The sequence below is a fragment of the Cydia strobilella genome, chromosome 8, assembly GCF_947568885.1.
Source record: "Cydia strobilella chromosome 8, ilCydStro3.1, whole genome shotgun sequence".
Lineage (NCBI taxonomy): Eukaryota > Metazoa > Arthropoda > Insecta > Lepidoptera > Tortricidae > Cydia > Cydia strobilella.
Window position 1 is genome coordinate 6,308,472 of NC_086048.1, and position 14,936 is coordinate 6,323,407.

General features: G+C 34.3%; 1 protein-coding gene across 1 annotated transcript; it reads right to left on the reverse strand.

Annotated features, from left to right (window-relative positions):
• Positions 1-9,714: 9,714 nt before the first annotated feature.
• On the reverse strand, positions 9,715-13,402 carry LOC134743531 (venom allergen 5-like). The gene is made up of 5 exons (XM_063677020.1): positions 13,065-13,402; positions 12,196-12,317; positions 11,033-11,293; positions 10,512-10,707; positions 9,715-10,306 (listed from the first exon to the last, which is right to left on the reverse strand). Exons 1-5 carry the CDS (start codon positions 13,141-13,143, stop codon positions 10,011-10,013), a joined length of 954 nt encoding a protein of 317 aa, XP_063533090.1. The 5' UTR covers positions 13,144-13,402; the 3' UTR covers positions 9,715-10,010.
• Positions 13,403-14,936: the final 1,534 nt, after the last annotated feature.

Genomic DNA, 14,936 nt, shown 5'->3' on the forward strand with positions numbered 1-14,936 from the left:
TGAAATTCTTATTATTAAGTTAGGACCTTTCATATGTGGATATTTTTCTATATTAATTTAATTTTTAAGTAGTTTTATTTTAATGTTAATTTAGTTTTAATTTGTTTAGTTCGACATATCTATAATAATTCAATGTTTTAAGAACAATAATAACTGCATCAATAAATTGCTCTGATATTTAGATTAAGGTAGAAATTTGTAAAACTTGACAATTTAAAAGTGCTTGTTGCTAGGCCTATTTGAATAAAGAACATTTTGACTCTTGACTCCTAACTCAAACATTTTAATTTTTATTCTTCTGTCAAATATTTCATTTCGTGCTAGTATACGACTAATACGAGCTTGTATCGAAGGCTTTACTTTTCTATGAACAGTCATACTTCTTATCAAAACAATCCAAACGATCCGACACTTTATGAGGACAGGTGGTGTTATTAGTTACTACCATGTTCCTATGGCCGTCTTTGGTCTCCGCATTACGCAAGTTTAAAATGACCATAACATTACATTGCATTGTTACTTAATTTGTTACCCAAGTTAAGTAAGTTTGGTAAATTTTAGCTTTTTCGAACTTTGACATTATGTTCAAAACAGGCAAGTGTAAATTGAATTAAAGTTGAATAAGAGAGCAACTTCTAAATAAAACTGTTTGTTTCTCAGCTCAAACAAGGTGTTCATTTAAATATATGTGTCCACAGTCTATTATAGATGTAACATAGCTGGACAGCTACTTGTACATTAGAACATTAGGTTCGGGCTTTCCATATCTGAATGTCGGCGAAAATTCCTTAAATCACTAAGGAAGAAAAATAACAAAAAATGCATTTCTTTGCCTCTTAGGTTAACGATCAATCAATTTTAGGACTCCTACTTCTCAGTAACGTAGCGTCACGGTGTAAGCGAACAACTCGCGATCGCGAAGCGAAGCGGCGCGGCGCGGCGGGCCCACGGCGTTCGCGTTCGCAACGAGATCGCCCACATAGGACACTTCTACATATAGGTATCATAGGATTGATTCAACTCGCGCCGCATCGCTTCACTTTGCGTTCGCGTGTTGTTCGCCTACGTAGTACGATATTACGAGACATTAATATTAAATCATAGGCAGACGTACGAATACACAATATATATTTATTAAACCATTATAACATACAATACGTACAACTTTTTGTAATCTAGGTACATAGCTATTGACCTCCTTGTAACAAAATAAATACTATTTACTTTACTTTGTTTGACATAATTATTGAGTCATAATGTAATGTTTGTCATAATTCTGAAACCGTTAACTTTTCAGGATTTTCCTCGGATTATCCTATAGATAGGTTAGGTTAGGTTAGGTTTGTTTTATGGCAATCCTGAAAAGTTACGCGTTTCTGAGAAAAACCAAATTATGACTAATGATAATATGACAATCATTACATTATGACTATCAATAATTATGTCAAACAATAGAGACCCACTGCCTACCAATAGCAGTATTTAATAGTATGTTATATTTAGGATCAGATGTTACAAAAATAAAGGTAAGTTTTAATAAAATAACCTGTCGCTTTTACAGACAAACAGACATAACTGACGATGACGAAACTATTATAAGAGCTCCTATTTAACTACTGAACCCTAAAAAAGTTATTTATAAGATTTGCGGTTGATGATTTGTAAGTACACTACTATTTGCCCATAATATATTTAACATTTTAACTTTATTGACTACAGCGTCCTCTACGGACAGTATCGTGAACTCTTAACGTATTGGGTATTCAAGTTGTCTACAGTAGTTTCCTTTAGGTACTGCTGGCACCTTGCTCCAAGCCTTGAAAATTCAGCGTTCGGCATATAGATGGCAGTTGCATCAATGCCCAAGATACAACTTTTCATCAGTTATTAAGTAGTGGATAATGGATAATGTGGATGTGGATATCATCGTATCGTGAAATGTATAACGAAGTGAAGGTAAACCGTAAGTTGGTAAAAAGGTTAAAAAATCCACGGATCATAAATGGTTTAAACTGTCAGGAACTCTTAAAACAACTATGGTTTAACGGAGAATGGTTTAAGTTATGGTTAATGGTTGGTTGGTGGTTGGTTATGGTTTGGTCTTGGTTGGTGGTTAGGTTAGGTTGACTTTGGTTGATTAGCAAAGTAATGTTTTTGTATTAATTTCTATGGTTTCTGTTTATTTGGGTTTAGCTATCTATATACAAGCCGCCATCCACTATGATTTCACTGCAACTTTATATTAAGTAGATGGATACAGTCTAAGAAAAAAACGTGCCTCGAAAATCACGAAAATTTGATTCTCGATCAGATGGCGCCACTAGTTTTGGCCTACACTCGTATAGAGGGCGTTGACTGTTTCGTTTGTTATTTATAATTTTAACGCATACCAGTGAAAGAACATGGGTCAAAATAATATAAAAATAATTAATGCAAATAAAAAATCTTTTATCCATATTTAAATACATTTTATCGTATTTTTATAAATATTTATTTTTAGTTTTAAAATGTGTCGACAGATGGCAGTGAATTTACTGGGGTTACAAAATTTACTATGACAGTACCGCTTTAGTATAAGTTACTCTATGTACAGGTATCTTAATATAAAGTTGCAGTGAAATCATAGTGGATGGCGGATTCTTTATACAAACCAAAGATAGATATATCCTCTTTGTACAAACGTAGTCCCCTTTTTCCTTCCTGAATAATTGACATTATGGCATGCAAATATTTTTTCACAATATGGTATATATATAATTATATAGATTTATATATATTATATAATAACCATAGCTATTTTCTTTCATTTGACTTTGTTCGATTTTTTATTATTGTAAGAACAGGAACAATTATTATAAGAAAAACCATTTCCATACAAATATAACTCCTATTAGACTTATATTGACCGGGATATAGACCGTGATTACCATTTGTATTATTTGTGAGCTCCCGATATTTCGACGCAGTTACATGCATCATGTTCACGGGTGACTGAAGATAGCGGGTGGGTGTCAAAGTTGTGTAGACAGCGCTCTGTCTACCCTCATTCTTGCGCGTCGGCTGCGTTCACTTTCAACGTTACCAACGGTCGCATTCACACTTGTTGGTCCGGTTGGTCAATATAAGTCTAGTGAAACTAACCGTGAATCATTCAAAACTATAACTCCTATTAATTATTTTAATTTAATTTATTTATTTAAGGTTTACCAACAGATACAGCACTACAGAAATTACAGATAAAAGCCAAAAGTACATGACATGAATAAGTGTATATCCATTACTTATAGGTAAAAACGACATGCGTCAATACTTAATATAATTATATTTAATTAATTAAGACCTAAATGTCCTAAAGTTTAGAGTGATATAACATACTTATAGATTATACTATTATACTTAGCATAGATGCAGCTATAATTATAAAAAAAAAAAACAAAAAAAAACGAAAGCTGGGGAAAAAACAACATAAAGACCTAACCTAGGGAGCTATGTGCGCCATATCTAGGATTACCGCCTGTATTTGACCCTTGGTCCAAACACAACCTCATAACAAGCCTCTCAAGGTGTTTGGTCGAGACCCTTCCCTAAGAGACCCGTCGCCGAAGCAACTATTGGCACAATCCTCGTAACGCATAGACTTTTATGTCTTGTGCCACGCAATTATCTGCTAAACGGAACAGGAAGAGTTACATAGACAGTAATCGTAGCTTATGCTTTTCTTGGTTATTGACTTTCTTCGAGTAGGTACAGATCTGTCCTAGCTATTGAAAGAAAGAGCTTCTTGTTTTTAGTAGATATAAGCCATATCAAAAATTATCCCTCTTTCGAAGTAACCCCTATGCACCTTATAATATACCTACCTTATACGGACTATTAAAGACACCACTTATATCACATTGCACTCATTGGTGATTCATCAATATACTATTAGCGGTGCTAGGTATCACAATAATTGATAATTCTATCTCGTCTCCACGTAAATAGGCAGGTACTTAGTAACTGAATCCGCTTCACACACTTCTTGCTTTGCTAATTGGCAGAGTTGTAGGTACTTTTTAGAGTTCCGTACCCAAAGGGTAAAAACGGTACCCTATTATAGTTTGAAATTTCTCAAATGATTTTTACGCCTAAGACCCTAATCTGTTAAACAAAAGCCATTGTTTCTTTTATGCTAGCGGTCAGCTCCCGTTCTGAGCGCGTAGCAAAGCAACAATGTCGTTTAAAAAGCTGCTGTATCGTATCGGTTTTAAGGTTCAAATTTATGTAATAATATGAGCGCTCGCCTACATAGAGGTGGTCGATCGTCCTACGTTACCAAAACATGTTAGATGTACATTAGTCTTGAATCTTAAAACCACCACGATACAGTTGCTTTTCAAAGGGTATTGTTTCTTTGTCGCGTGGCTGATACGGGAGCTAACCGCTCACACAAAATAAACAATGCCTTTTGTTTAACAGATTAGGGTCCGTCCGTCTGTCCGTCCGTCTGTCTGTCTGTCTGTCTGTCTATCTGTCTATCTGTCTGTCTGTCTTTCTGTCTGTCTGTCTGTCACCAGGATGTATCTCATAAACCGTGATAGCTAGACAGTTGAAATTTTCACAGATGATGTATTTATGGTGCCGCTATAACAAATACTAAAAACAGAATAAAATAATTATCTAAGTGGGGCTCTCATACAACAAATGTGATTTTTTTGCAGTTTCTCTTCGTGCCCTTTGTGCGCGAGTCCGACTCGCACTTGGCCGGTTTTTAATCTTTTAAATCAAAAACAGGGTAAAGAACAATACAAACGTGTATGTGCCAAGTCGATAATTCTGAATTCAAATAAACCTCACCACAAGGCTACGGTAACACCTTAGTAACAGAAATTTTATTACACTTAGCAAGTTCTTTCGCTATTATTGACTTGCTGGTGATAATACAATAAGTGTTATATTAGTTTATATGGCCAGACACGTGCGTGCGTCGGTCTGGTGCCGCAATATTCGTATTAGGTTGTTCATTCTAAAAGTGCTAAATCTGCTAGGTATATATATACTTTTTGGGTAAAAATAATACCTACATAATTTGAGATTTACATTTAAGTACTGTATTTTTCATCTGTCACATTAAATAATATTCGCGCCGTGATTCGCGCATGAGTGTGGAGGGCCCTAAACAGTGGTATTTTCACTTTAGGTAGTGGATGGTGGTGTCTAGGTACATAGTGTACATACTGTAATTATACCTATCCTAAGATACTATTCAAGCGAGAAATATTTAATTTTGTAATCTTGCAAATTAGACTGTTTAAATATATTTTCACTACTCATGCTCTAAAAGTGCTTCATATTAGACCTGCAAAGCGGGGCAAAATATATGATATAATATGTATAAATATTTTTATTTCGCCTACATTTACTCCCGAATCGAATTAGAATTCAATAAATCTGCCCGGAATACCTCTTTCGCCCCCCCTCCATTTGACTCAGAATACAATTAATCTACCCGAGAAAAACATACCTCTACATATTAAAAATTGTACCAGTTGTACTTTTAATATTTCATAAAATATAAAATAAGTACCTACCTGTTGTTTTTTTATTCAAAGTGAAAAGTAGAGTGTATAACTCGGTAATAAAACCCATTTTAACCTCTCTGTGCCTATCGACCCTCGCCGTTCCGGCTCGGGTAGCTATATGCACACCTCGCCTAAGATGGATCGTTTTATTCCCTAGTCATACAGTTTACTATATAACCTCTTAAATACAAAGGATTTCTTTTTTTAAATAATATAATATATGTAAGTAGCTACCTCTATAGGTTAATGGGTAGGTTTAATTGTCAAGAAAATCGTTTTCCTTATTTTTATTACAGACAGAAAAACCAGTCATCTGATGGCAGATACGTGGCGAAAAGTGAAGATCCTGTTGATTTCTAACTTTTCTCAGTCAGCTATTACGAGAAAAATAAAGATAAAATACTTGGAATTTTCCTTAGAAACTGTACCTTCACAGGAAAATCTATTTATTTTAGATGTTTACGGATCTTTAGCCAAAATGGCAAAAACGAAACCCTTTAAAGTCCACATGTCCGTCTGTCCGTAAGTATACTTAGGTACAGCATTTTTTCATAAAAAAAGTTATAACGTAGGTATCTTTTAATTACATTTGAAACAATGTATTTAATACAAGTGAGAATGAAAAAATAATAGCTTTTGTTAAAAAATTACGTCATACATTTTTCGATAGGTCTTTAAAAGTAACTTTAAGGGTTCTATATCTAATCCATACCATGAGTCAGACAGTGTCAACACTGACATATACGGTAACGCCTACGTAATTTACTTTCTTTCTATACATCTCGCTCGCACTGAAATGTCAGTACGAGCGAGATGCATAGAAAGTAAGTTACGTTCACCCTAGCGTTTATGTCAGTGACAAACTAGTATTAGCCACACTTATCTAAGAAAGTTTTCTGATTAAGTAGGTACCGATATATTTTTTTTGCAAAAATCTCAAATAATGTGTGTAAATACGATACGGGCTGGTGGTGATAAGTGTAAGTTTGTGCGTCGTTCTGAATCAACACCAGAATTTCCCAGGCTAATGAATTCGCAACATAATAATATAGGTAGCTCTCTTTGTATTAAAGTTCCTGGAAAACTCCAATCAATAGAAGTAATATATGAAAAATTACTATTGCTAAGTATAATAAAGACTATTGCTGTGCCCTACCAGGGTCCATGTGAAACCCCCACTATGTATGTACCACCAAATGTAAACCATGGATGCAATAAAAAAAAAATGGAATTTATATCAAAATTCATATACTTGTAAAGACCGAAGCAATCAATTTTAAAACCTCAAAACACTTGAAAAACTCGGACAGCGTAGGGTCGAGTTTAAGTACGTAGTTTTAATATAATATAGTCGCTTATAACAATTATTCGAATAATGTAACTGTATCAGAGTTTTAATAAGGTCAAAAATAGGAATCGCATATTTATTTAGGTATGTCGTGCCGAATTTTCTAGACAACATTGACAAAATTAGCACTCGGGGGTAGTGCTTTTTAAAAGTTAACAGTGTATTTTTAGAAATTTGTAAAATAACGTTTACTAGACATCTCCGAGCGCCTCGTAGACGCCTCTGGTGACCAGAGGGCTGGCAGCTACTTCGGCCAGAGACTACGTATGGCCATCCAAAGAGGTAACGCTGCCAGTCTTCTGGGCACAATAACACATGATAGCGACCTGGGGAGCATTTTTTATTTATAAGTTTATTTTAAGTTTTATAAGTTTAGTTTACTTTAATAGTAGTTAGTTTCTTTAATTTTAATTTAAAAATTTACCTAAATAATTATAACTTTGTAACAATAAATAAAATTTATCAATAAACATTTACTTGTAATTACAGCATGAATAATTTAATCAATTTATTTTATGAGCATTTGACAGGCCATGAAATTTTTACGGTCGAAATTAGCTTAAAGGTAAATCTTTTGTATTTACTATATTTATTTTATTCCTTTGTCATGCTCCAATCTATGGCCCAAACGACGAACAAAATTATTTTTTGAAATATAAAATGCTATAATAGGCTTGTTATAGGTTTAGCAGATGGACATCTCATTCTTGTCAATTGTACAGTCTCAGTGACTTTTAGCATCTAATCTTAAAATGTTTGCCAACTTACGCTGCTTATTTGCAACTTACGATTTGTGTGTCCATTTTGTTAGTATTACGTAACGTACTGGCCTCAACCATGAGACGCGATCAATGTCACATCGTGTAAATTAATATTTCATACAAACGAGTAGGCTTTTATTTCTGACGAGGTACAGTTTACTTTTCCTCGAATTTAATGAATGCTTTAAGTACAATGCTTGACAATAAAGACTTTATTAGTATCAATACTTTGTAATAGTGTTTAAATAGGAAGTGCATTTAACATATTGATATCAAATTAGCAATTCATCTAAAAAGTGTGACAATCAATAATAAACTTTTTTTTGTGACAAAGCTTTTGTGTAAAATTATAGCCAGTGCTACTTCACACTTTATTTCACCTATATGTTTTATTTCAATCTAAAAGGAAGTAATTATTGATATTTAATACCTATTAATTGTGATTTATTTTGTGACATAGGAGTATTACACAATTTTACTACTCATAATATATCTACTACTAATACTGAAATGTACGAAAATTAAATGTATTAAAGACTGTAAGGACTGTATCGTTTACTATAAATACAACTTTACTTAGCCGTTTTTTTGGTATTACATTTTTATTTAAAAAATACACATGTGTTTAATTAGTGTTTTAATAAGGTACACATTCCGTTCTGGAAGCTCTACGTAAAGCATATGTTTTTGACGAAATTTACTCAATTCTCCGGAGTAACATGAACGATTTCGAACAAATACTACAAGAAAATTTACGTTGTGCGAACAAAACGATTTTACACAAAAATCGTACTTACTCTGCGAACCGCAATTACACATGATTCGTAAAGCGAAACATCTGGGCATAGTTTACTCATTTAGTAAAAAAGGTTTCGATCTGTGCATGGTGGTCTTAATTAGAGAATATGGTATGTTACTTAAGACAACTCCGACTGACATCCAATATAACTACCTACCATGGAGCGTTTCTATCGACCCGCTCTAGTGATGGTTCAACGCCATGAATGTCCGCTAGGCTTTGGTTTTATTTCCTTTCTTATGTGTACCTACCGCGTATACCTATTGAAGGTTCCCATATAACAGATATATTATGTTTTTTCGGTAACTAATTATTTTTGTGTGCTATTGAAGTATCTGCCTTTTCAGCCGGCTCAAGTGTTGATCGTGACCCTTTCCTATGTTTTCTCACCAACGAGCAATCGCCAACGTCCTGCAATAGAGCTTTTCCTAATGGACTTCCGTTATGGTATAAAACTGATTAATTTCTAGTAGTAAGAGACAGAAGGTGATTGCGTCTTTATGAGCATGAGTTTCTTATCAACCTTTGACAAAGAATTTTAATCACGGAATATGCAATTCCTGTTTTTAATTAGTTCCTTTCTGGTATGCAAAGGTAAGTTCTACCTCAGCATTGCTAACCGTAGGTTTAATTAACGTACCAGACGTATGAGTTTTATAAACACATACAGGTATGTATGATATGAATTTTCCGCTCTTTCGATTAGTGTGTGGAAAAAATATGAAAAAAAAATCCCCTATACATACTATATTTTTCATGGGAAGCATTTACTAAAAAAAATTGTGTGAGGGACGTGTACTTTTTAAATAGCCAGATTACGTCTGAGTAAGTTAATGTAAAAAGTAAGAGATAAGCTTCAAGTTCTTTCCAGTTGAAAGTATGTTATGTTTCACATTCTTAGTAAAGCCGTTAGAAAATGATATATTATATTTATACCAGGCCAGGCCTCTAGATGTTTTATGGTAATAAGAAACGAAGTTTCACTATATAATGACAAAGTGACGCAATCATCGGTTGAAATTCGTCTTTATGACATCTTGATGGCCGATTTTGCGATAGTGCGGTGATGTCATCGGCCCCGTGTCAAATTTTGCTAATCGAAGTGAATTAATTCACAGGCAGATGACGTGTCATGTAATACATTTTGTAGAATTTCCGATACCTACATACAAAATCAGCCACATGACGTTATAAAATTTTCTACTAATTGACAAAAACATTTGAAATGCATAAAAAAAACAATGGAAATATTAAAACATATATTTCATTTAACAACTGTCGCCTGCTCTCCGCTAATACTTAATGGTCTGTACAATATCACATATTTCATCTAGAATAATCTTCAACTTCATAATTTTTGAAGCTCAGAAAGATTTCAGTATTAAAATATGCCTGCGGTTCTTTTTGTAGAACCAAAGAGAATTTTATATTAACTATCAATACCGATAATCTTAAATATAATCAGTCGAGTAACAGAAACTGTCACAATCTAGTAATAATTCAAAAATACTGCTATTAGTATGTCTAAAACTTATGAAGTTTCATAGGTAAACCGTACCAAATCGGAATCCTCTTGATTTAGGCTCAGTGAAAAGATTTGATGCAGACTTGAATAGGCTGATAAATGGTCTGTATGTAGAAGTCTGTGTTTCTGTTTGGTAATAGGTAGGTTGCTGGTACTGATACTGGTATTGGTTGCTGAACTGATTGCTGAACTGATTGCTGTACTGGTTGCTGTACTCGTAGTTGAAGGCTTGAGTATTGCCAGTGCTGTCTGGGATAACGTTGACATTGTCGACCGTTTGATAACTTGAAGATGCAGTGAAACTGCTGGTTGCTGTAAACAAAATAGTGGATTTTAGTATCTGTATGACCAAATTATGTATTATGTGTTAGTAAATATATGTTTGTAATTGTGTTATATTATGTAGTCTTGAAAAACTAGTAACACCTTTGAAAATATTTATGTGTGCGCCTCACGGCAATTTATGTATTTAGAAAAGTAAAATTGATAATAAAGCAACAGAATATGCAATGCTTACCGCATAGACCAGAGTATTTTCTGGAGTCTGCAAGTCCGTAGGTGCTGCAAGCGGGGTACCCCTTCTCGTAAGGGTTGGCACCGATTACGTTGCCTCCGGGGCCGTAGTTGCAGACGTACAGCTTGGTGTAGCCTCTTGTGTTGTCATAGTAGAACGTGAATCCGCAACCCACGTGAGATGTCTCGCCCCATACCAACTATTGACAAGAGAGATGCAAATTTAATAAGTCGTTTTTATAAGCCGAAATTGGTAAGGCAAATCTTTTATTTACGTTTTTATTCAATTTAACTGTTGTTTTTTGCTGGACTTATATAAGTCTAGTGAAACTAACCGTGAATCATTCAAAACTGTTGTTGACTTATACAATATACGTTTGCGTTTGAACATGAGTTTTTATCGACTTTTTTTGGGTTCATTTTTTTTGTAAGTTCGTAAAGTCTACTAATTTTTTGGAAAATATTAATCAATTAAAAAAATATATTGTCCAAAAAATCACGTGTAGTAAATTAAAAAAAGTTTACCTGAGAGTAATGACCGGTGCCGTGGCCGCCACTGATAGGCTGAAATCCGTAGATACGGACTTCATCGAACCAGGCCTTGATCTGCCTCATGAAATCAGGCTGAGAGTCCTTGGGTTCGCTTGGGGGGCGAGTGGTCCAGGTGGCTGCGAGGTTCTGTCCGACCGGGAATCTGCCGACGTCGCGTTTCGCGGCGTGATCGTGCGCGGGCGTACATTGGTCAGCCCAACGTTGCGCAGTTGCTGCTAACTCTTCATCCCACACCTGGGAAAAGTAAATAATAGTTAATCTCATGAAAACAAGCACCGTGACCTATCGGTTCATTGTGCTAGTTGTAGATTCTATTCAAATGTTGTCTGTCATTCATTCGCACATTACTATAAGAGGGAAATGTTGAGCTTAAAGTGCTTGCTCGGCGCCTACACTCATAAAAGTCGCTGGAATTCCGATAAATCGCAAGTTACGATACCGTAAACCCTTCCCTGACGTGTAACTGCATTTTAATGCTCTTTTTAGTAAAGGGTATCGAACTTTGCTTTGTGGCTCGTTAAATGTTTAAATTTGGATCGGCCTTGAAATGATAGTGTATTATTTCTTAATCGCCGAAAATTTATTACTGGTTACGGTTTGATACAATATTTATTTGTCGGTCCAGCTCGGTTCTCCATACAAACGTAGTTACGCTCTCATTTTAAAACGAGTAGCTAGTTTGCTCTGAAACTTTGTACTTACAATAGGATAAGGTATATCTATGTCTGTAATTAGTTTATGTAGCTTCAATTACCAAAAAATACAGCGAATTTAAGTTTTTCATACAAAACTTGTTTTTGCTCTATTTCGTTTGTTTTATAAACTGGAGCTATATAAACTAACTAAAGACATTCCTCATATCATTGTATGTACAAAGTTTAATTACAATCTAATACGTAGTTTTAAAATGAGACCGAAACTCCGTTTGTATGGGAAGGTGAAATTTGTCACAGCTTGCCTGGGGGTCATGAGAGTACTTTTGATGATACTTATGTAAATTAGGTGTGTATTTTGAATCACCTCATTTTAGTAGAAACTAAAAATCATCCGTTCTAGTTTTTAGCACGTCCCTTGAAAAAATTAGGATCTACTCCTTCAGTATTAATTTTATGTACGATATCTTATGTGTAACTTACCATTTCCATCATATTAGCTGCCGGCGGCTGGCTGGAGACCTGCCCCAGCGCGATGCTCTGTCGAATGCGGTTGTGCGCGTCCACGATGCTTTGCTTCTCGAGTGCCGTCAATCCGCCCGACGCTAAACCACACATATCATTAGTAACTTTAATAACAGGTATTAATGTATACCGGTACCGATCAATTGTCAAGATCTACGTTGCTATAATTTCAATATTTGTCGCATAATAATTTGGATTTAACTGATTTATCGTGGCCGGTGCGTGTTAACACAGGTGTCTGTCAATAAAATTTTATGACTTCGACCCATACGGGTATGATAATGGGATCGCCTTTGGCAGAACTCGTCCGAATATTGTAGACTGGGTGGCGGCGGACGATTTTATTAATTCTATGACTGCAAAATGACTTTGACTTTTACATAAATGTCTAATGATGAAATTACATGATATCTTTATTGTCATGGAAATAAGATATGATCGCTCAGCCGTTATATTACATCATTGTTTAATTTTACTTCATATTGTTGAATTTTTATTAAATAATCCGGTTCACGCACAATTAATGAATAATTCTGTTCTATTTATGTTAAATTATTTGTTTATAATTAGTTACTTCACGGTTCAATTATAATCATAATCATAATTATTATCAAAACAAGCCATAATTTATTTTTAAAATCTTAAAAAAAATATTTAAGTCGATCTTAAATTTAAAGAGGTGTAACTGTTTCAAATTCAGATCGACTAAAAGAAACTATTAGTTTGAATAATTTATATTTAGCAATGCTAATTTGCCACCTAATTTAGTATTTTAAGTAATTAGTCATAAAAATATCAATAATAAAATAATAGTAAAAAAAACTTACTTATCATCTGCTTTCCAATGCCGCAACCCTCTGTCGTTGCCAGGAGCCCTCCCAAAACAAACAACACTAAGGACATCATATTGAAATATTAAAGTTCTTTTTCACAACACTTAACTTTTTGAGATTCGTAACTAAAATTCACTGGTTATTTACGAAACGTCAAACTTGCCGTGATCCGTAGCACTATGTGCTGCGCGCTCTACGGTCTTCAGCGGTATGTGGTGATTCGGGTGCTGCGGTTGCTTAAGTACCATCACCGGGTACCTGCCGTAGGGGAGACGCGCTGCGGGTGACCGTTCACTGACTTTTCACGAGCCGCACTTTTCAGGAAAATGGTTTAGTTGTTTATTCGTTATAAAGGGAAGTAAAATATATACATTGGTTGGATTGGATTCTCGACTTGCCTGAAACATAACAAAGCGTTTTAATAAATTACATAGTGTATATAATTTAAGTTCAATAATTATCTTTTGTGTTTATAAATACAGGTACTTTTCTTACCTGTGTGTGAATATATATTAAAAGTTTATTCATATACTAGCGACCCTCCCAGGCTTCGCACGGGTAGTTCAACTAATTTACACAAAACGTTTACATATGATACATATAAACCTTCCTCTTGAATCACTCTATCTATTAAAAAAAACCGCATCAAATTCCGTTGCGTAGTTTCAAAAATCTAAGCATACATAGGGACAGACTGACGGACAGACAGCGGAAAGCGACTTTGTTTTATACTATGTAGTGACCAACGTGTGCACCACATCATCTATTTAGCTATTTTTATTGTTTCTCCTCTTATTTCAATTTCATTAAAATGAACCTCAAGTAAAAGAAATGCCTTTTTCTGAAAGAGAAGAACCTTTTATTTTTTATTCTTAGAAGAGATAGTAAAGTCATAATACTAAGATAGGTAATTCTAAAATTCATTGATAATTATTTTTCCTATTACATATTTCATATTTTTGCTAAATGTTCGGTTTATACCGGCTTTTTCTACCTAAACTATAAGTTAATATTATAAGTAGTTTATAAATAAATATAAGTAACTCATGTATACCTACAAAATAAAAAGACTGTTATAGTTATAGAGGAGCGGGGCATCTTGATACAGGTTTATTCACCTAAAAGGAAGTCCCAACCACTGATGGCAATTTGTACATTAAGCTTACAAGGAAATAAAACAATTTTCATTTTCATTGTCATTTCATTTTCATTCATTTTTTCTGACATTTATTTTGTGGTTTCATGTTGTAAAGCAAAATATTTGCAAATGTTACTACACAAAATAGTGTTAAATAATATATGATATGGTTTTTACCAAATCATTAGAATATAGTGGAATCAGAACAACACGTAGGTACTATTTCATGTGACCATGTACCGGAGTCGGGCAAAAACTAAAGGGAAGGTTACACGGACATCGGCCAGCGAGTTTTTATCTGCAGTTAATAATTTAAAACTCATTACGTTGCACCCGCAGTTGTCAATGCAACCGAGTTCTTGTGATGTATCCGAAAATATGCCGACAGATATTGACCGCAACGGAAGTAGTGTTTAACCAAAAATTATAGGCGGCTCGGAAACAAGGAAAATAATATTACGTCGATAATCACCCGTTTTGTGTCAAAGGATACTCGATCTTTACGACCTTTTTGATTAAAGGTTAACACATTTACAAACATGATGTGTGGTCCATTGTTAATATTAGTCAAGTCAAGGACTCGCGTAGGATAGGTATGTATTGAATAAAGTGTATCATTGTTTATTTTACCCAATTATTTTAAAAATTGAGTTGTGATTGGAGTAACTACTTAATTAACATAAAATGTTTAAAAGTTGGTAACATTTTTATTAAAAAAAGGTTAAGTA